General features: G+C 33.7%; 1 protein-coding gene across 1 annotated transcript in view; it reads left to right on the plus strand.

Moving 5' to 3' along the window:
* Window positions 1-21,061, plus strand: part of LOC118188113 (uncharacterized) — a 96,435-nt gene that overhangs the window by 39,566 nt on the left and 35,808 nt on the right. Inside the window, exons 2-3 of the mRNA XM_035358471.2 lie at window positions 8,409-8,593; window positions 10,988-11,247. Coding sequence (XP_035214362.1) covers window positions 8,409-8,593; window positions 10,988-11,247 — 445 coding nt within the window. The remainder of the gene's footprint in view (window positions 1-8,408; window positions 8,594-10,987; window positions 11,248-21,061) is intronic.

Raw genomic sequence — 21,061 nt, forward strand, 5'->3', positions numbered from 1 at the left:
TGAAGTAAAAACGTTTTCTTAAGTAGAACTCATTTATAATTTTAATAAAAAATATATAAAAAGTTCATCACACGAATGCAAATATATTATATTTAATTGTTATAATTGATTGAGCAACCTAGTTAAGAAATATAATACTTTGATACATTGTACAATAGCATAAAATTACTAATAATATACTTAGTTTAGAAATTTTAAGACTAGATATTGAGAAGTAAATGAAATTGTACTGCTTTTTTAGCGCAAAAGGGGCTGTTAGTCTCGAAACGGGATTTTGCGTCGGTTCACTGTAACTTTTTAAATTGTTGCCACCAAATATCGCCCTGTATTATATCTAAAAAATTAAATAATGAAGAATCTGTATGAATGTAGTATGTTTCTCGCATCGTAAATAAACGACGGCACACTCTGCACAAAAAATGTGACAATTCTATATCTTCCGTTCTACTAGGCCGATTGATGAAATTTAACTGAAATTTTTCGTATCTCGAAGCCACACGGCTTAGGATATATAGTCCGTTGTTCAAAAATAGATATTTTTGACACAAAATCTGACCTTTTTCTGAAATGACATACCAATTGTATTTTTTTCCATATTTATATTCTACGAAATTAAATTATGTCAAAGTACAAAGTTCTGAAAAAATCGCACGAGTATTTCTGAAAACATTAGCTCTCAAATTTAAGCTCCTAAATGTCAAATGAAGTTTGTAATATTTATTAATATCTCTTTTATTTATTAAACTTACTTAATTTATTCTTTCACAGTTCGAAATTTAGGCTCAATCCAAAGAAAATTCGCAGATATTTTCGGATTTGTTTTTAAAATTTATATTTTTTTGTAATCTTGACAAATTTTTTGAAAGAATTTTTGAATTATACCTGTAAAGTTGATATCATCACCTTAAAGGAGATGTATTCCTAAGCATATCTGCAAAAACATTAGAGTTTTTTATTCAACATTTCCCAAGATATACATGAATTTATATACTGATGCGTTTCGAAATTTGGCATATTTGTTATAAGCAGTATTTATTCCCAAATGTTGTTTACGCACTTTGTTAAAATTACTTGAAAGAATGAACGATGCATCTGTTTTTCCTCCCGTGCACAAAGAAAGGGATGAAAAGTAGGTTACCATAAATTAAGAATTTCATCAAGTGAATTATTCTTGGTTCAAACTGGTAAAGTGCGCCAAGATAAATTTTCGAATTTCTCGGTACGTTTCTCAACAATTTGTACAAAAGTTAATACTTAGGCATAGTTTGAACCATAGAATTGAAATATGGAAAAAAAATCGATATGTTATTTAAGTAAAATTCAGATTTTGTGTCAAAATACCCATGTTAGAACAATGCCATATATAAATTAAATATACATTCTGCGTTGCTCTTTCGAGACATGAAAAACGCAAATTAAATTTCATTAATCGGACTAGCAGTACGGGAGATATAGAACAGTCCCCCTCACCCCCCTTTTTTATGCAAAGTGTACATATTAATCTCTGTCTTTGCTTAAGGTTTATTTAAGGCAAAGGTATTAACAATTGAGATTCTTGACAAGGCAAAAAATATATACGGATATATAATACGAGCATACGGGTTTGAAAGCTTACATGCACAATACATGGCGCTTCTAATCCCATCTACTGATCTTACTGTGTTACTTGAGATTTATGATGTTACGGGCCAATATATTTTCGTTTCATTGAATAATTTGCATTCTGGCATGAAAACGGAAAGGAGAAGTGACCATAAAGTTCCAAAACATAAAATAATTGGTCAATTAACATAAAGGACAAAGTGAATAATGGATCAAGGTAAATAATGGTTTTTCCCATGTGTAACGCGTATATAAGCCAGTTTCCATTAGAAAGCCCTTCACGAAGGCATCCCTTGTAGAAACTGTATTGCACCAGATGGCGCTGTGTGCGCTAGAATTCTTCGGACTAGTGCAGAACCTTGATGATTGCGAAAGATGTAACAACATCGCGAAACATTAACCAAAGTTTATATGTGCCTCTATTTGTTGTAAATGTATTTAATTGTGTCGTCAATAAAATATGTAGAAAATGATAAAAAGTGGAGAATGCGTCTGACAGGTAAGTGAGGTTTCTTTATATATTGAATTGAATAGAGTTTTAGCGACAAAGAATGTAAATGCGTATTTACATCCCTCCTTTTAAGCAGAGAGCGCTCGAGTACTATGCTATAATTAAATAAAACTACCGCAACGATCATCTTTTACACGAAATCTTTTCAAATCGTAGAAAATCTTTCAATTTGAACGCTCATACAGATTTAATTGCTCCCCCTCGAAAAAACTTTAATTTGATATAAGCTAAAAGTGACATGTAAAATTAATGAAAATACTTAAAATTAAAAGTAAGCTACATTGAATGTATTTAATCAATTTACATAAATAAATAATATCGTATTTTAATGATCATAATCTAAACATAATTTGATAGCCCTTGCGTATTTTGCTGTATTTGACTGAAACAAACGTGCGTTTTTCTTCTATAAGTGATATGGAGAGCAATTTTCAAATTTACAAATTAACAGTGTTACACGTTTAGACTCCATGGACAGTTTAATTTTAATGGAATTTAATTTTTCATAAAAGAGCTGCAATACATAAATAAAAGCGTTCAGCAAATTTATGACTATGTGATAATTTGAGATAGGCAAGTTTTTAAGACTCCAGTAAAAAAAAAAAAATGTTTCTAGAAGAAGTGTTCGTTACGTAACTGGGTACGAAGCATGGGCGTGTTAAAAACTGTCAAATAAATTCCACGCTCTAAATCTCTTTCAAAAGGTCTTTTCACCACTTTATTCCTAAGAAAATTGTCAAAAAGGCGGAACCTCCTTATCATTAGACTAGTGTTAAATGTTCATCTGCATTTTATTCGCAATGTTTTCTTTAAAGCGCGATTAGAAATTTTAGAGAAAGGAAAACCCTAGCAGTGTAAGATTTAATGATAAATCTCATACTAAATTTTTAATATTTTAGAATAAAAATTATGATGCATGAAACAGGAAATACGAATGAAATTAAATTGTTTATAGTGTAACATGTTTCTAGGAATATTATGCATATGTATCACAAATTAATACGCACGTTAATCAATGAAGCATATGTACGCTAGAATAATCTAAGATTTACACATAAATGGTTTACATTAATATTTAAATCGTCAATTAAACATACACAGAATAGGAAAATCCAAAACATTATTTTTCTTGTGAATGTTATTTGCCCGAAAGTTAGAAATTCCAACTCTTTTCACTTTGACTGCGGAAACATTTCGCATGAATTTTAAATGTCGCTGTAACCATTAGAAATGCTACAATGGCAACAATGGCAGGCATTATAAATACATCAACATCAGCCGTCCCTACCTGTCCATAATCCTGTGCACTAACCGAAACTAAGAAGCACATGCTCTTCGGAACATCACGTGCTCACCCGTGCGAACAAAATCCCACCTTCGAAGACAAGGTACGTCTGTCATCTGCAAATGCAAATCTTCAAGTCGAAATCCAAAGCCCAATCACCGCCGCCCATCAATTGTCATTGTTTTAGATCTATTATTGAAACACTTAGGACAATTTCTCCAGTAAAATGACTGGTTGTTAAAATGGTTTTCTTGCACTTGTCACGGTTTTTTATTTACGACATTGCAAGAACATGGGTGATAACTTTAGAAGTTAACAGACGATGAAATGAGCCATCTTCGCCGAAGACCTGGGCATTAAGGGGTAAGGTGGACAGGATTTCATAAAACTTTATTGTCCTTAAGATAGGTGCTTCGGGACTCTTGGAATACTTGGTGATGATTTCGAAGAGGAAATGGCACGCAATTTAGAGAAATAATTCTAAAGCTATTGTTGCTAGTTTCAAGTCATTGGTTGTAGAAACTGATTTCTATGCAAGGCGTAAAACCAGTTGTAAATGGGCTGCTTGATGCACACATCATTTCCGTTGCTGGAACAGTAAGCTCGAGGAAATAAATTGAAATATCCCTCTTGAACTCGGTATTATTTTAACAATGTTAATATAAAAATTGCAACAAATGGAAGAGGTAAGTAATAATTTAGTATGGCAAAGAACGTGAGGTACATATGATTATATATGGTTGATTCAGTGAAGGACTTTTTTAAAGAAAATAATCGTTGCGTTTAGGAACATCCGCCATACCCATGTCGCCAAATGGGGTCCCCGATTCAGAATCGAATCCTATGCTAAATCTCAGGGTTCCGTAATCATATTTAGGCATCCTTCTTAGCGTTGGAACAATAAGGAAAAAAATTCCATACCATTACATTTTTAAGAGAAATGAAATTCCAGCATTTAAAACCTCCCCCACCTTCGTTTGTAAGCTGTTAGTTTGCTATTTGCTGAGAGGAATGTTCTGAGCTCATACGATAAAATTATTCCGAACGGAAGTGAAGCGAACATATTTTTTTTCAGTTCAAAAGATAAAAAATAATTTAATGTAATATTAATCAGTAATTTGATTAATAATGTAACAAATTCATAATTTCTTATCTTTCTTTGAAAGATAAATTAATTGTGAACAATCTTAAATTATAAATTCTTTTTAGTACGAAGGACCCTATTAGTCTCGAAATGAGATTTTGCGTTGGTTCACAATAAACGGGTATTACTTTTCAAATTGTTGCCACCAAATATTATTATCCTGTATTATTTTTAAAGAAATTAAATAATGAAGAATCTGTATGTGTGTATGTATGTTCATAGCATTGTGAGAAAACGACTGTAGCTAGAGCCATCAAATTTTAAAAACGTTGTCGTTCATCCTAACATGTGCACCTGGAAGCCTGAATTTTGAATTTCGATTTTATTTTATTATATATTTCATATATTGTAAACTTTAATAAATTTTTCATTAACAAATTCAACGATGTGAAAGCGAGCAATGGCAACTCTGTTCAAAATAAAATATTTTTGTCTCTAGGGCGGGAGACTGTCACCATTCGGAAAAATGGTAAGAATTTATATTTCAGTTTTAATTAACAAACTCGGCGGCCGAAAATAAAGTATTTTTAGCTTCCCCGCGCCAGAAGATTTTTCAGTAATAAACTAAGTGATAAAAGCAATAAATACAGTTCTGAAGAATATTTCTTCCTACCTTTTTAATGTGATTGGTTTAAATATACATGTGTTAAAATCATGAGATGTGAGAGAAAATTTCAACATTTGTATGAAATTACACTAGCTGAACTCATTAAAGTCATTACACACATTTACTTTTAAATGAAAACTCTTTTAGGCTAGTTGCGGCACTAGTTTTTTAAAAATATGTAGCGCAACCTCTAACATTCTATCGAGAATTTTAAAGATATGTTTTTAAATATTTTGTGATTCAGCTGTTGAATTAAGTTTCATGTGGCGTAAGAGCGAAGAACGTGCTATTTATGTTTATTTAACGTGCTATATGTAAAGTTAACGCATAAAAGTTAAAAATATAAAGACAAAAATTTTTTGTAAGCAGGCTTACTTAAACTGCATGTTGATATAATGAACTGAGAAAAGTCTGAAAAATATTAAAATGCATGGAAACACTTAACATTCCATCGAGAATTCTAAACATAAGTTGCTACGCAACTTTTAAAATTATTTTGATTTTGTTGTTGAATTACATGTAGCTTGCAAAGAAAACGATGCATAATAATAAAGTAAAAAAAAAAAAAAAGGGGGGGGGTGGAGTGGGTTTAGTAGGACTGAGTGCAAGAGCTGGCTAGCTTAGCAAGAGCGTAAAGAACGTTAACAAATCCTTTGGGGGAATCATTTAAATCTGAAACCTTTCATATCTTATTTTTATTTAATTATTTGTTTATTTTTCTGTTGTAATTTGAAAGTACATTACTTAACATTAAGTTATATATTTTATTGAGTGCATACTGTTAGAAGATATTTTATCCAAGATAATTTTTAATAATAAATTTATTTTAAAAGAGGGAAGTGAGCTATTGCGTTTCCAGTACCCGTATGAGCTCTCTGGCAATGACTTTATTGTTTTTTGAAAAGCTGGATATAATATACTACACTTGACAATAATTTTAATACTAATATTTTTAATGAAATTTTTTTTTTAATTTAAAAAGGAGGAACCCTATTTATAATTTTGCCATTTTATGAAAACGAGATTTTTAAATCATATTTTAAATAAAAAGTATCAAGTTTAATGATAAATGAACAAATTATTACTATGGAAGTTATAAAATGAATAAATGATAATACAGTACTAGTATTACATCAAGCAGCGTAAAATATAAACATAAAAATTAAATAATTAAATTATAGTCTTAGAAATATAGAACTTTTTTAAACGCATTTCAAGAACTCATTCAGAGTACTAAAATTTTTAAATCACCAAAACAGGATAAAATCTGCCGTTCAAGTAGAATAAAGAATTTGAGATAATTCTTTTACAAGTACATTCATTGCCTTTGTTTTGAATTCCCCCCCCCACCCTTCTCACTGATGATACGATACCCGTGATAAGTTGCCAGCAGCAAAAATTTGAATAATTCATTACATTATTGCATGGCATCTTCGTATGTAAATATTATGTGCACATCAAAGATGACGATGATAATGAAGACAAAATGAAACTATTATACAAATGGGAGCGATTTCTTTTTCATACTCATTTTTTGCCTTTTATCGTTGGCAACAATAAAGGCGAAAAAAAGAGAAACTGTCCGAAACTAATTGTTGCACTGATAAGGGAAACTCTTTATATTTTTCCAGGCTCGGAATAATCTGGGCAGGGGAATTTTATCTCTTTTCCCTTCTCTGAAGTTGGAAGACTACAAAATTTGAATCGCAAATTTTGAAGATGGGATCGTGTACATTTTTTGTGTCGCCTTGGGTGAATAATTGGACAATTTTTTTTTATCATTATAATTTCAAAATTTGAGATGGCAACAAGAAACTCGTTACCATGAGAATGAGAGTTATGTTTTTCCTATTACACATAAAAAATAATACTTTTTATGATGCAGGCAATGATATATTATTGTCCTGTGACATCTCATCGGGAGAAAACTTTCTGTTCCTCAATATCATTAAAGTTTATTTTAATTTTTGCCGTTTAAAGACTAATAGCCCTTTGGGTCTAACGCCCTTCAAAAACAGATTTCAAATTTTGTTTTCATTTAAATATTAAATAAAAGTTCATTCTCCATCTCTTCCTCTTTTTATTTTTATAGAAAAGACTCGAGGTATTCGAGAACAATTTAGGATTTAGATTGGGGGGAATTTAGGAAATTGCTTTAGCTATCAGTGTAAGAAGATGAATTACTTAAAAACGATATTTCCTTAGTAATATTTTCCAACAAGTAGGATTAAAGTTATCCATATAATTAATAAAATGTAACAAAATCAACATATTTGTACCTTCCCTATAGAATATCTCATGAACTCTGCTATAAAATCACCCCAGTCTATATCAGCCTAAGAAGAGTTATAAAATCCTTCAGTAATTACGAATCGCAATCGCTTGTGTGATACTTTATTGCAACTCTATCAACTATATTTAAATATAATTTTATCTTGTTTCTGATAATACAAAGACCAGCGCTAATATTAATATTGAAATTCAATTTCATTAAAAAAAGCAGTATTTTTCTATTTAATACTTAATTCGTTTTGCCTCACAGATGATAAATTTTCAACAAATGCTTCAGTAGTTTAAAAAAAAAATCCTCAGCCATTTTGTTGCATTTTAAGTTGGAGATCTATTTTGCGAAATTAAAAAGCTGCGTCGATGTGTCGCCATGAACTAGGAATCAGCCAAAAACCTATTCAGAAGTAAAACTAGAATTTGAATGATAAATGAAATTTTTTAGAATTTCTGCAGTTTCCGGGTGAAGAGGTAATCAAGGCAGGATTGCACTTTAGAGAATAAATAGTAACCTGTACATGACAAATCTGCCGAGTATGAAGAATAATTAAAAACTATTTCAGATTTGCGCTAGCAAGCTACATCACACTAGCTATTTCGGGCAAAAAAAAGCTCCCCCCCCCACTTTTGCTTAACAATTCTTCCTATAATGTTAGGTAAGAATTGCATTAAAAACTCTTTCTCGTAAGTGGACATTTTAATGGAAATAAATTTAAATGTGTTAGTTACCATGGTCTCCAGTTATCGGTTAGTGGCTTTACTTGGATTAGTTGAACATTCATGGAACTTTGCAGATGCACTGTTAATACCATAGCTGTCTTTTTACGCAGATTTCCTTTTCTCTGTGTTAACTTGCAAAATATGTACGATAAATAATTCCTAACTAAGATTTTGGTCTAATTTTACGTAAGTTTCCTACTTCTTCCCCTTTCCTAATGGAGGTAGCTAAGCATTTATTTCTCTTTATTTTCAGTTTCTTCTCCTCTTCCATCAGAACTGTTGTCATGGCCAATGAGATCTCCCTTTGCTTCTGATTCTGAAAGCAGTGGCGGACCTTCACCATCGTGGGACAGGATCGGGGCTGCGAGCCAGAAGAGAGATCGAGCCACACCTGCTTCCAGTGTTCCGGAGGAGGACGAGGAACCTGAAGTCGATGAGGTGAGTTAAACTGTCATATCCACACGTTTCTGCTTGAAATGCATGTAATATTATAACGAATTACGGCGCTTGTAAGTCTACTTGTTAAGTAACTTCGCGAACTGTGAATAAGAAGTTAAGGCTAAAAAGAGAGAGAGGACTTTAGTAGCAAAATTTCCGCTTGTCCAATCGGTAGACTGCGGTCTCTTGGATTCTACAAAGTTAAATTTAGAGCATAGACTTAATAAACAAAATAAATTAATATTATTCAACTTGGATATGAACATTTTAACGGGAAAAAAGTGTATAAAAACTTCTTTGAAATACATAACTAAAGATAAGAGCACAAAATTTACGATTCCATAAAAATTATCACCGTTTTCAGGAATTGTCATTTTTACTCGTACGAAGTAAAGGAAGTGTTGTAATCGCGAAAAATTTCGGGTATCATATTTCAACAAAAATATTTATTTTGCCTGCTCTCGAAGCCATTTAAACGATGTTTTTGCGTGACATCTTGTACTTACGGACAGAATAAGGCACCCTTTCTCCAAAAACGGATTGAAAAATGGATTCAAAAGAGATTTTTTCTTGATGTCCGTACGTATGTATGCGTCTCGCATAACTCAAAAACGAGTAGCCTCAGAACGTTAAAATTTTGTATATCGGACTGCTATAACATGCAGTACAGCACCTCCCTTTTTGGTTCAAATCGATATCACCAAAAGAAGATATATAGGTATCAAAATTTAATTCCGCATTTTTTTTGTGCCTTTTTTAAAGCAATTACAGTAAAGCGTTATATGTGATAAGAACTAATATTATGTACTGAAATCTAATCTCTTTTCTGTGACATTAATTTCTTCCTCGTAAACTTCAGAAGCATAGAAATTGGATCATATAGTCTTAAAATTTCTCTAAAAAAGAAATATTTTTATAATAATTGCATATTTCTGATCTTAAGTCACACTGAACAATTCTTTTATTATATAAAATGTTTTACAATAAAATTATTCTTTTGATGAAATAGGTATCAAAGACTATTCTTTCCGTATGAAATCACAAGCTTCTTTCCTCCATGAATTTTTCATATTTTAAACAAAAATTATTGGTTTTGATAAATAATATGGCTACTTACGATTTCAGAAACAACTCACGTACCACTTACTGTTTCAGAAAATACTGCTTTTCCCCTCCCCATAACATCTCTCATCATTCAATATCGTTCATCTTGTGGAGTTATTAGATTATTTTGAAGCAGACGATATGAAAAACATGCAATGCCCTCACCGGGGCTTGAATCTGGACTTCTCGAATACGTACCGAGTATGCTACCGTTGCACAACGAAGGCATGCTGAAAGGAGGGAGAAAATGCCTTATATATTCACTCTTTGAAAGGGCGACTAGGGATTAGTGGACCCAATCGCGAAATCCTAGTAGTGAATTATTGCCCAACATCTTTTAGTTCGGGTGCCACTGTAGGTTTATTATGGTTATTTTGAATCGGGGATGTGAAAAACGTGCAATGCCCTTGCCGGGACTCGAACTTGGACCTCTGGAATACGCATCGAGCGTGGTACCGTTACGTCACGAAGGCATACTGATAGAAGGAGAGAGAAAATACCTTATAATCTGGTTAATAAATGAGGAATATTTGTTGATATAAACTCGTTCTCATAATAGTTAGCTTCGTAACTTACTAATACACATAACTTTTCTAATAATTATCAGAATGTTTAGGGGAAGTTTTTACTTTATGACACATATTTCTTGAACTGAATAACTTGAGTGTCCACTCCCAATTCAGATTCTTTACTTCAGTCATCATTTCATAAAGTTATTTTATTTTACTTTTATATTTTTTTAACACTTAAGAGGAGTTCATTACTTTCAGTTCACTTATTTCATGTTCTGGTAAAACAGAAAGTAATGCTATTTGAAGAAAATATTTATTGCAAGCCTCGTGCGCAAGCGATGATGTAATATAAATACGCAGCTACGCCTTGACTAATTGATACTTTTCTTTATTAAATAAACGAGCAAGTCTCCACTTGTCGTTATTTACAATGTGATAATATTATACCTCCTCCTTGCCATTCCGTTTATCATTTTAAACAGCTGCTTTTAAATATAAGATTTTACTTTCTGTATTCTCAGTTTCTAGAGGACTGATTTTTAAACTACGAAGCCTATCGTAATTACTTAGCTTAAAACTGTTTAAAGTGAAATCTGTGTATCACTATCAAATTACAATTTCTTTTTAATCTGTTGATTTTTATAATTTCAGTTTTGTAATCTTTTTAACTCTAAAATTTTTAGTAATGAACTCTATAGAGCGTTAGACTGTAAGCTGAAGTTTTCATGTTATACGTTTTTGAAAATAAAACATATAATTCTTTTGTTTTCGTCTTCAGGGTAGCGACTTCAACGACGAGGCCGTCGACGGCAATTCCGGTAAATCGCCGCGGCCGAAGAAATCTCCGAGTTCCGCATCCACGAAGCGGCGCTCCTCGTCAGATGGTTCCGCCTCTGCCGCTAACCCTTACGCGGAGTCTTTGAAAGGTCGTTGTAACTGTCAAGACCTTCTGAGGGTGGACTGCATCCTCGAGAACAAGGACTTGTGGGAGAAGTTCAACGAGCTGGGGACGGAGATGATCATCACCAAAACTGGGAGGTGAGGAATCTGCTTTCTCTGCATCTTTTTTTCTCCCAAGAGTTTTCTCCTTTCTTTCCCCTTGTTTACATCAGCAACCGCTTCTCGACCGACCTACCAATTATGCACTACCATACTGCACATGTTAATGCATAATTGTAGGAAAATTAGCATCATATCTACACCGTTTTTTAAACTAATTTATGATAATTTGCATATTTTTGAAGCTTATATAATTTTTTATATGGCATTTTAAGTAATCACATATTCGTGTACGATCAATATTCGTGAACGCTAATCAACTCTTATGCACAGTGGTATGTCATACGTAAAAATTGTGAAAATTGTTACTAGTCCTTAAAATTTGCTGTTATTAGAATTTAGAGTTATATTAAAAGAATTTTTTATTAATTTTATTTTATTTATTTATTCTAAATTTTTCAAACAGAAATTCAAGTAATATTTAGGCATAGAAAGCCTGTTTTTTTTTTTTTTTTTTTTTTTTTTTTTTTAAATTAAGTAAAAAATTGTACATTATTCTGCAGCGAAGAATATTGTTTTTTAAAAAGCAAGAATTCCAGTCAGATTGTCTTTATAAGCGCATTTGATTAAAATCAATTGCAGTTTCAAATTGAATTTTTCGTCCAATTAAAAATGTTTCAGTCCTTATTATGCCGGCCCACCAGCGGCCGAGCGGTAAAGTCGCTGAACACTGGTAGTTCGGTCCGAGGTTCGAATCCCGCGAACGGGCTGGCTGCATGGGTGTTTTCGTGGTTTTCCCCATGTGTAACGTGTATACGAGCCAGTTTCCCTTAGAAAGTCCTCCACGAAGGCATCCCTCCCCTTAGGCAGATAGCCCTAGTGTGCTTTGCTATAATTAAATACACACACCTTATTATGCCATTGCTTCTTAACCAACTCCTTATCAGCCTCTAACTGAGCACTCTGCTCTCAATTGCAGAGTGCACAGTTAGAGGGTACGATTGAACGAGCGAAGTAACATTTCAGATTCTACTCAGTTTACATTGAAGAGAAACGTTACCAAACTACTGCAAAATTTCGTCAAAGTAATTTCATTTCAGTTATTCAGAAATAGCCGAAAATCAAAAAATGTTTCTTAGCATGTTTTTTTTTTTTCTGCTACATTTTTTCCAAAAAATACTTGGCGTCAGGTAATATAACATTATATACAGAAGTGTCTCATTTATTGAAATTAATAACCAATAATCATGAATTCAATTTGTTTATACAAGGCTGTCAGTTCCCCAGGCTAAAACTACCGATCAACATGTAAGCATAAAAGAAGAAAAGTATTTTATGGGTGACAACTTATCGTTTCTGAATTTTTATGCTATGCCTAAAAGTATTAGTATAAATACTTCTTAGTATCAAACCTGAAAATAATTTTCTCCGTTAAGAGAGAATAAAAAGGAAATTTAAAAATTTTTTCATAAAAATCGCATTATTTTATATCACGTAAATATTATTTTTCATCACATAAATAAATATATTTTAGGAATTTTACCTCAATCAATTAAATTTCGAGCCCAGTGAAAATTTTATATTTAGTAATCCTAAAATAACCCTTGATGCTCTTCATGATAACCTTGATGCTTTTCAGTAAAAAATACTTTTCCTAGTTTAGATAATTTTTCACTTTAGTAACTCATTTTCTGCTAGTATTTTCCTTCTATAGACAGGAATGTATTTCAATGGTATAAATAAAGAAGCCTTGTTTGCGTAATCTGATTTATCCTGAATTTTTCTTATTAAAAGGGGCCTCAAGGCCTTGTCTGTATAAAAAAAATAAAATGAGATTCAGACATACAAGAAATTATAATTATTATTTTATTTGTTACGTGTTCTGCCCATAGGCACTACACGGTAAGAGAAAGATACCCCGGGGAGGACTTTTTAAGAGAAACTGGCTAGTTTCCACATTACATACATAGAAAATCGCGAAAACGTCCATTCAGCCAACCCGTTAGCCGGGACTCAAACTCCGAACCAACCGAACTATTTGTGTTCAGCGGCTTTTACAGCTCGGCCAAAAAGAGGGAATTGCATAGATCATCTATATAAGTTGCAGAGAGAAAAACAACGTTTGTTAGTTAAGATTTGATATATCAGATAGGACCTCTCAATTACGCGCTGAGACCACCACACCACGAAGGCATGCCAAGAAGGCGGGAGAAATACCTTATACTAACACAGAAGATCGTGGAGAACCATAAGCCACTCAGCCATAATCTAGTTGAGATCGGAATAGACCTCTGTAAACGCGAAGCATATAACAACTATTTGCACCCCAGGAGGTATTCAGCAAGACCTTGACAAGATTTAATTTTTTAAAGCATTTCTTCCTCAAGTTACATGTGGAAGGAAGTCAGTTTTCAGTAAAATATTACCTCAATTTCACTCCAGAACCAACATGGAATGAACGATCCATGAATATGCAGTTCAGGTTCAGGATGGAGATTTCGCTTTTTGCAAAAATGAACGCACACGGTCTTCTGGCGTGAAAAAGCGAAACCGTGCTGATTTGACCAGTTAAGAACCTTGTTTACTGCGATGTGCAATTGTCCATTCATCTGTCTCATATCCGCACCTTGACAAAGTATTTAGAGGTCATCCAAATACTTGTAACAGAAGGAGGAAGATCTTTTAACACAGAGCATGTCTTTAGGCTGAACAGAATTACACTTAGGACCCTCCTTTGAGGTACACCATCTTCTTGATGGAAAATATATGACAAAACAGAATCAGTCTTCAGTTGGAAAGATCTTGTCTTAAAAAAAAAAATTTGGCAGGTTTCCGCCTAAACCAGTGTCAGAAAGATCATTTAGTATGCCATGCCTCCACGACTTATCATAAGCTGTTTCCATTCTGGAAAAAAAAAAAAAAAAAAAAAGATTAAGTGATTCTTTTTTACCAAGGCCTTTCATATGGAGCTTTCTAAAATAAGAATATTTATTATCCATTGTTGATCATCCTTTACGGAAGCCACACTGATAGGCAGATATTATTTTGTTTTCCTCTGACAAGGTGGTTGTTATCCATCTTCGAATAATTTGCAAATGAAACAGGTAAGTGCTATCTCTTGATAGTTCGAGGGAATCTTCGGATCTTTTTCTGGCTTAGCAAGTGGTATAATGATATCTTTCTTCCATGCATTCAGGGATATATTTTGGAAGGGAATATCTCTTCACCCATAGTGCTACGTATCAGTTATTTAACACTAGTTGTAAAGTTTTTCTTTGCTGATAAATTTGATAAGTAGGGAGCTTCAGAGATGAATAAAGAAGGCGATGTCGTTCTGCAAGTCAAGCATAATCGTGTATTTGTATGTAGTACTCCTGAGTTTCTGGAAGGTTCACACTGTTGTTTGTTTTTTGGTGTTGTTCAGAAAACGTGGTTGTCTGGCTGCCTACCAAAGGAGCATACTTGATACAAGAGAAACATAAGTTTTAATAGATGCTTTTCCTTGATATTTACAAAACAAATGAACAAGGTATGTCAATGTATGACATAAGAAACATTAGATGGATAACAGGTGATTAACTTGATTGATATAAATTGCTATGTTATGTCATTACAGCCTACTTGGCAATTCATTTAGGCCGCCACGTACTTGGCTGCAACAATTCCATGCTTCAAATCGCCGCACCACGCTGCAGACAATCACGGCTTCTACCATTGTCGACAACCAGAACGACGCACATTCCGGTGGCCACATCAGGACGATACACAGGCTTCACACATTTCATGGCTTATACCAAAGAATTATATATAGTACTGGACATTTCACTTCTTCAGCACTGCGCAGACGCAAGGGAGAATGGAACCAACGCTTTCTCTTGCAAAGCTAAAAAAGAGAATAAAACAGGAGGAAATCCTTCATTAGCTAAAGTTCAAGACCTAAGAGGTTCATACATTTCTGCTGCAAATATTCTGCTACCTCCTCCAAAATCTTAGCTTTCATAAGTAGCAAATGCGAGTGCATTGTCTAATTAACGCTATATATGCTGCTTCAATACTTGATAGTGCTAGACAGATCTTTGCTTGTGGGAATCTCAAGACATCTGGCTTCTTGCTAATAGGAAACCACAACCACTGAAAGGTTTGCTGTCGAGAGTATTTTTAACCTCATTCGCGTCTGCAAACATTTAAGACTATTTTTTTTTTCGCTAAGTTATCTTCATGTTAACTTAAATTTAAGGTATTGTAGTATGCATTTTGCTTGAACCCAGTGAAAGTATTTCGAGTTAGTGTTAAATTTACTAAGTCTACTAACAGAATTTGTGATATCAGTTTACTTAGGTATAGCTAAGTAAATTAAAGACTGGTAAACATTTCTGTGTACACTTTAATTTTCTTTGGTGACGTTTGAAAATTCGCTTAGTTTAAAGTTAGAGTTTAATGGTGTTGATATAGACTTAAATTCTTGCATATCACACTAAGCCAAAAGTTCTTTTATGAACTGAATTTGGCTGAATTGACAAATTTTTATTTTGTTTAGTATTTAAGCCTAAACAATCTTTTATTTTACCCAAAATCCCTTATTTCAGAGGTTTTTCCGAGGGTTTTCTTTATGTGTATCGTAGAAGATTCACTTCTAGTTTGAATTATCAGATCATGTACCTATATAGCAATTATGAAACAGTTGCATGTTCTTTTCTGACTTTACAGGTATCCAGCGTTAACTTTTTGAAGGGACTCTGTAAAGTTCCATTTAATTTTAAGTTCCACATTCATCCTCCTTGCTTAAGTCCATAGATTCAGTTTTTCAGCTTGCAAACTTTGACTTCTCGTTGAAAACCTTCTCGTTGAGACATGAAAATCTCTTCATCAAATTTTATCATTCAGATAATCTGTTTGAATAATGATTTGTTGTATTTTCAAATCTTATTCAGTAGCTAGAGCGAGCAGTACATCGAGTTATATGCTATTGCATCGAGCAACAGGTGAAAAACGTTTCCGTATAATATATTCCATACTTTTGCAAGCATCCTTTAGCCCTTTAGCGGCGAGCTTAGCCTAGTACCGATCGACTATGGCATCTGCCTTTCGCTTTACCAAGGATATGCATTTGCAGTTTTTCTAGTATCTGGCAAACATATTGTTCCTCATTAAGGAATTGTATTCTTCTTGCTGCCTCTACCTTTTGGATCCCCCAAATTTTCAGAGTTTACCAAATTAGCGTGTTTTTGCTGATAGATTTTTCTTGCTCTGCTCAGTTTTCCTCTTTTTAGAAATGTAGGTCTTCCGATCCTCTTTCTGAAATTTAACCTTAAATTACATTTCCTTCAACATCTGCTCTTCCATTAGCTGACATTGCGGAAGTCTTGTTGGCTTCGGATTTTCTTGAGTAGGAATAAATTCGATGAATACTTCTTCGCTAGCTGTTGAAGTTTCTGATCATGGAACATGTTGAAGTTCGACTTTGTGTTACTTCACAAGTTCCAGATTTCCATAGGCAATATGCTTCGTCAAAATATCAAATAAGAATTTATTTTTTCGCTTTTCGGAAGAAATTTGTTTTTATGATCTAGGTGGCTAATGCAAAAGCTTTGCTTTCTGCTATTCTGAAATGTGATATGACTTTCTTTTAGACCAAATTTCTTCAGGTGGTTTGGCCCACCAGCGGCCGAGCGTTAAAGACGCTGAACACTGGTAGTTCGGTCCGAGGTTCGAATCCCGCGAACGGGCTAGCTGCATGTGCGGCAGATAGCCCTCGTGTGCTTTGTCATAATCGAATAATCCAATCCAATCCTTCAGGTGGTTTGATTTTGCTTTTAGCAAGACATCGGTTACAGATGTAAGAGCTTTTGACACCATTTCTGGCTACAATCCTTGGGCAAATTTTGATTTGAACAGTAGACATGTAGCCATTTCAACTAGGGTACGATTGGTGCATTCTGTAACTTCATTCTGTTGCGGTCTATATTCAACTGAGAACAGGCATTTAATACCTTCCTTTTCTGAGAATTGATAAAATTCGCGATTTTGGAATTCTTCGGCAGGTTCCTTGCGAATTTGCTGCCCCGTTTGTTTTCCAGCATGAAATTTGTACGCTTAGATGCTTCAAGGTCTTCAGACCTTTTCCGTAGGGCGTATACAGTAATTTTCTGATATTTGACGTCGCTGAACATTATGAAATATTTTGCTACACTTAAAGATGGGAGATTCATAAGACCACAATTACCAGTATGTACAAGTTCAGGAAAATCACAGTTTACTGTGTGTTCTTTCCTTCGGGAATGGTAACCTATAGCTTATTTGCATTTTGCACAAGTTTAAAAAAATAAAGTTTCATTATTGTGCAATACGTTTAAGTTGGCTAAATCTAAATCACTACAACTTACATACCACAGTTTTATTTTACTGTTTGGCAGAGCTTAAATTACGCCGGAGCCTTTAATGAAAGGACTCCCTCAGTTCTTTTATGCAAGTGAGCAGCAATTTAAGAAAACAAATTTTATTTTTATCATAAATATACCTCAAATTCGATTCTAACTTCTGAACCCAGATCTTTCTCTCAGACACGAATCTTCGAAAGAGGTTGAGGCTTTTAAGGAACAAAAAGCCTCCACCCATATATCAAAGGCTTATTCACCAGGAAGTGAAATGAATTTATGAGAGCGGGTTAATTTTTCATTCCTGAAAGTACTAAAAGTGATCATCGTGGTCAAGCATTTGCCACGCTAGTGATTTCCTATTGCAGAACTCCTGCAGACCTTTTGAAGATACAACCAAACGCGGAGAACCACTACCATCACTTGTATAGAGGAGTGTTATGTTTATTCTCATGTTGTTATCGAAAAGCATTCAGCGAATATGTCTGCTTGGCTATATCCACAGGGGCATCGCGATTAGAAAGTCTTAAACTTTTCCCTCTTCATTTTCAAGACTACACTTTTCTGTTAAAATTTCCTTCCATATTATGATACAATTTAAAGAATTCTCACTATTCTCATTTATGACGCTTTAATCGTTTTATCGTTTTTCATTGGTGAGCTGAAAAAAAGAATTGTTGTCTTGTCTATCTTCCCTTGAAATACTGCATTATATGCATAATCAAGCCTTAAATTTAGACGGAACTCGGCTGAGCGACTTCTTAGCTTCTGAATGAAATTATAATTCCTGCCGGAGCCCCAAATAAGACGAGGTTCGATAATTTATTTTTTGTTTAACTATTTATAAGCAAGTTAATAATTCATTAAATTTCTAGTTATCTCTTCACATTTATTTTTCTTTTAATTTAATTATTTAATTATTTTAATGTTTAGTTACCTTACTTACTGTTTCCTTCCTTCTTGACAGTCTTCCGTAGGGCTCCGGCACTTCTAATCTCAGAAATTAAGCCCCGCTGCTTGGCGTATTTACGTTACCCTTTCCAACATTTGAAACCTCGGTTACGTCTTGTTGATTTACGACATATTGGCCATTTTGCTTCATTGCTCGTAAGAGTGTGCGGTTATTTTTGTTTTTAACCCACGCGTGATTATTTCTAAAGCAAACAGTATATTTTCGTTTCATCACTAACTCCCTTTGACTTTTAGAAATTCATTATTTGCTAATTGAACTTCACTTTCAATTTTAGTTATTGATGTGATTTTACTTCTGTCATTGCTCTTGAATCAAGATACTAATTATATATTCCTGATTCTCGCATTATATTGGTAATGCTGAGAGAATAATTTTGTTTAGAGGATCCTTGATTGGGGTTCTTGCTTTTTTCCTATATTATGATACATATGTCCTTTTCTCTTGCAGTTATAGCACGCAAAATCTTTTGCGTTCTTTGACTTATTTTTAGCGATGCCGTGGTATTTAGTAACTAACGCATCCTGCACTTATCTGTTTCCATACTCTTTAAATTGGCGACATTTAGAATTTTTCAGCAACTTAACTTTCAGCGTGTTTAAGTCGAGCAGTCTGTTACGAGATTCTAACGCTATTCTGAAACTTCCGAATTTTTCAGTTAAGCTAACTAGTGGCAAAATACACCCATGTGCAAAATTAAGAGTTACACGTAAACGGAAGGTCTTCTGGCACACAGATCTATCTCATGAAGCAATCCGGCAACTGTATACAGTGAAATTCGAGTTCTAGTAGCAACACAGAGTTCATGTGAGAGCTGTGAAGCTGTAGCAGACCTGTAATTGTAAAATAACCCAGAATGTAACCCAATAAATAATGTAACCCAGAAATTGTAAAATAACGATTCTCATTTCTTGTTGTGTATCTTGGACGACCTTGTTTAGGTCTTCTCGATATGGATCCAGTTCCTAGAACTGTTTTCACAAATTGCAGACAACACTGAGCGCTACATTAAGCTCTGCAGCTATTCTGCGCTTGTTACCTTGTTGCCTCCTATCGACCAATAGTTTTTCAGCTCATTTTGTCATCCTTGTGTTCGTGGCTACTCCTTTTACCTGATATCTTTTTTAATTTACCTAACTCTTGCGAGAAACAGGGCGAATGTGGTGAAGGTGTACAAGCATACAAATCGCCAAATCTTCACTTAATTATTTCATTTTATTTGATATAATTATGAATAATTTATTTTATTTTATCTTAAATTTGACTATTTCAGCATAGGCAGTTTAGATTTATAGAATCACATAGAATATACAGTGGTTAAAAAAATATTGGAAATTGCCTATAATTGATCAATTTAGCTATCAAAGGAAAAGCTTGACAATTTTAGCTGGACATAATGAACACAGAAGGCAATAAAGACACAAATCTAATGAAACTTTCGTTTTACTATGTCTTTTACACAAAATATACACCAAAAACGTAAATTTGGATGTCAAAAAACTATTGGCAAGATCTCACAGCAAAATGTGGGAACAAAATTTAATACTTTGTATTCATACCTTTTGCCTTTATAACAGCTTGTAATCTATTTTTCATAGAAAAAAACCAATGTCCTGTTTGTTGGAAAAGTCCTGTTGGTAATTTTGTGCCATTCTTACAGGAGTATACGCTTAAGTTCATCTTTACACAAAATTTTGTTTCCTAACTTCTAGGTCCAATTTGTGCCATAAATTTTCAATTAAATTTATGTCGGGCGATTGAGGCGGTATCTTTAACTGGCGAGGAGCGTTATAGAGTAACTATTGTCAGGTGAGGTTCAATGCGTCTTTAGAGTCATTATACTGTTGAAACACAAATGTATCCTTTAGGTCATTATCCTGTTGAAACACAAATGTATCCTTTAGGTCATTATCCTGTTGAAACACAAATGTATCCTTTAGGTCATTATCCTGTTGAAACACAAATGGTGTTTGTTCCTAAGCCAAGTTTTTAGGCACTGAATTTCATGTTATGGCGCAATATGTCAATATACGTAGAGCGGTCATAATACCATCAATGAAGCAAAGGTTACCAATTCCGTTTGTGGCTGCCACACAGCCGCAAACTCCAACATGTTTTACAGTCGATGTTAAATGCTGTTTTCCCACATCGGTGTTAGGCTTTCTCCACACATATTGTCTTTCATCACTCTCAAAAGTGTTAAACTTTGATTCGTCGGACAAAATACCTGTGTTCCAAAATTCATCTGATAAATTAATATGAGATTTTGCAAAATCTAATCGCTTTCTCCTGTTTATTTCTGAAATGAAAGGTTTCTTTCTATAAGCTGCCCTTCCATAATAACTTCCTCCATGTCACACATAGTCTGTACACTAAAAGTTTTATGCGAAGTATTAGCAACATCTTTGGCTATCTAGGGTGCACTTATTTTAGGGTTTTTCTTAACCACTTTGATAATGCCACGTTTTCCCTTTTAGAAAATATTCGAGGCCGTCCATTTCTAATCTTA

This window comes from Stegodyphus dumicola, chromosome 2 (genome assembly GCF_044657685.1).
Source record: "Stegodyphus dumicola isolate Sdum_Otavi_A_Nest chromosome 2, ASM4465768v1".
NCBI lineage: Eukaryota > Metazoa > Arthropoda > Arachnida > Araneae > Eresidae > Stegodyphus > Stegodyphus dumicola.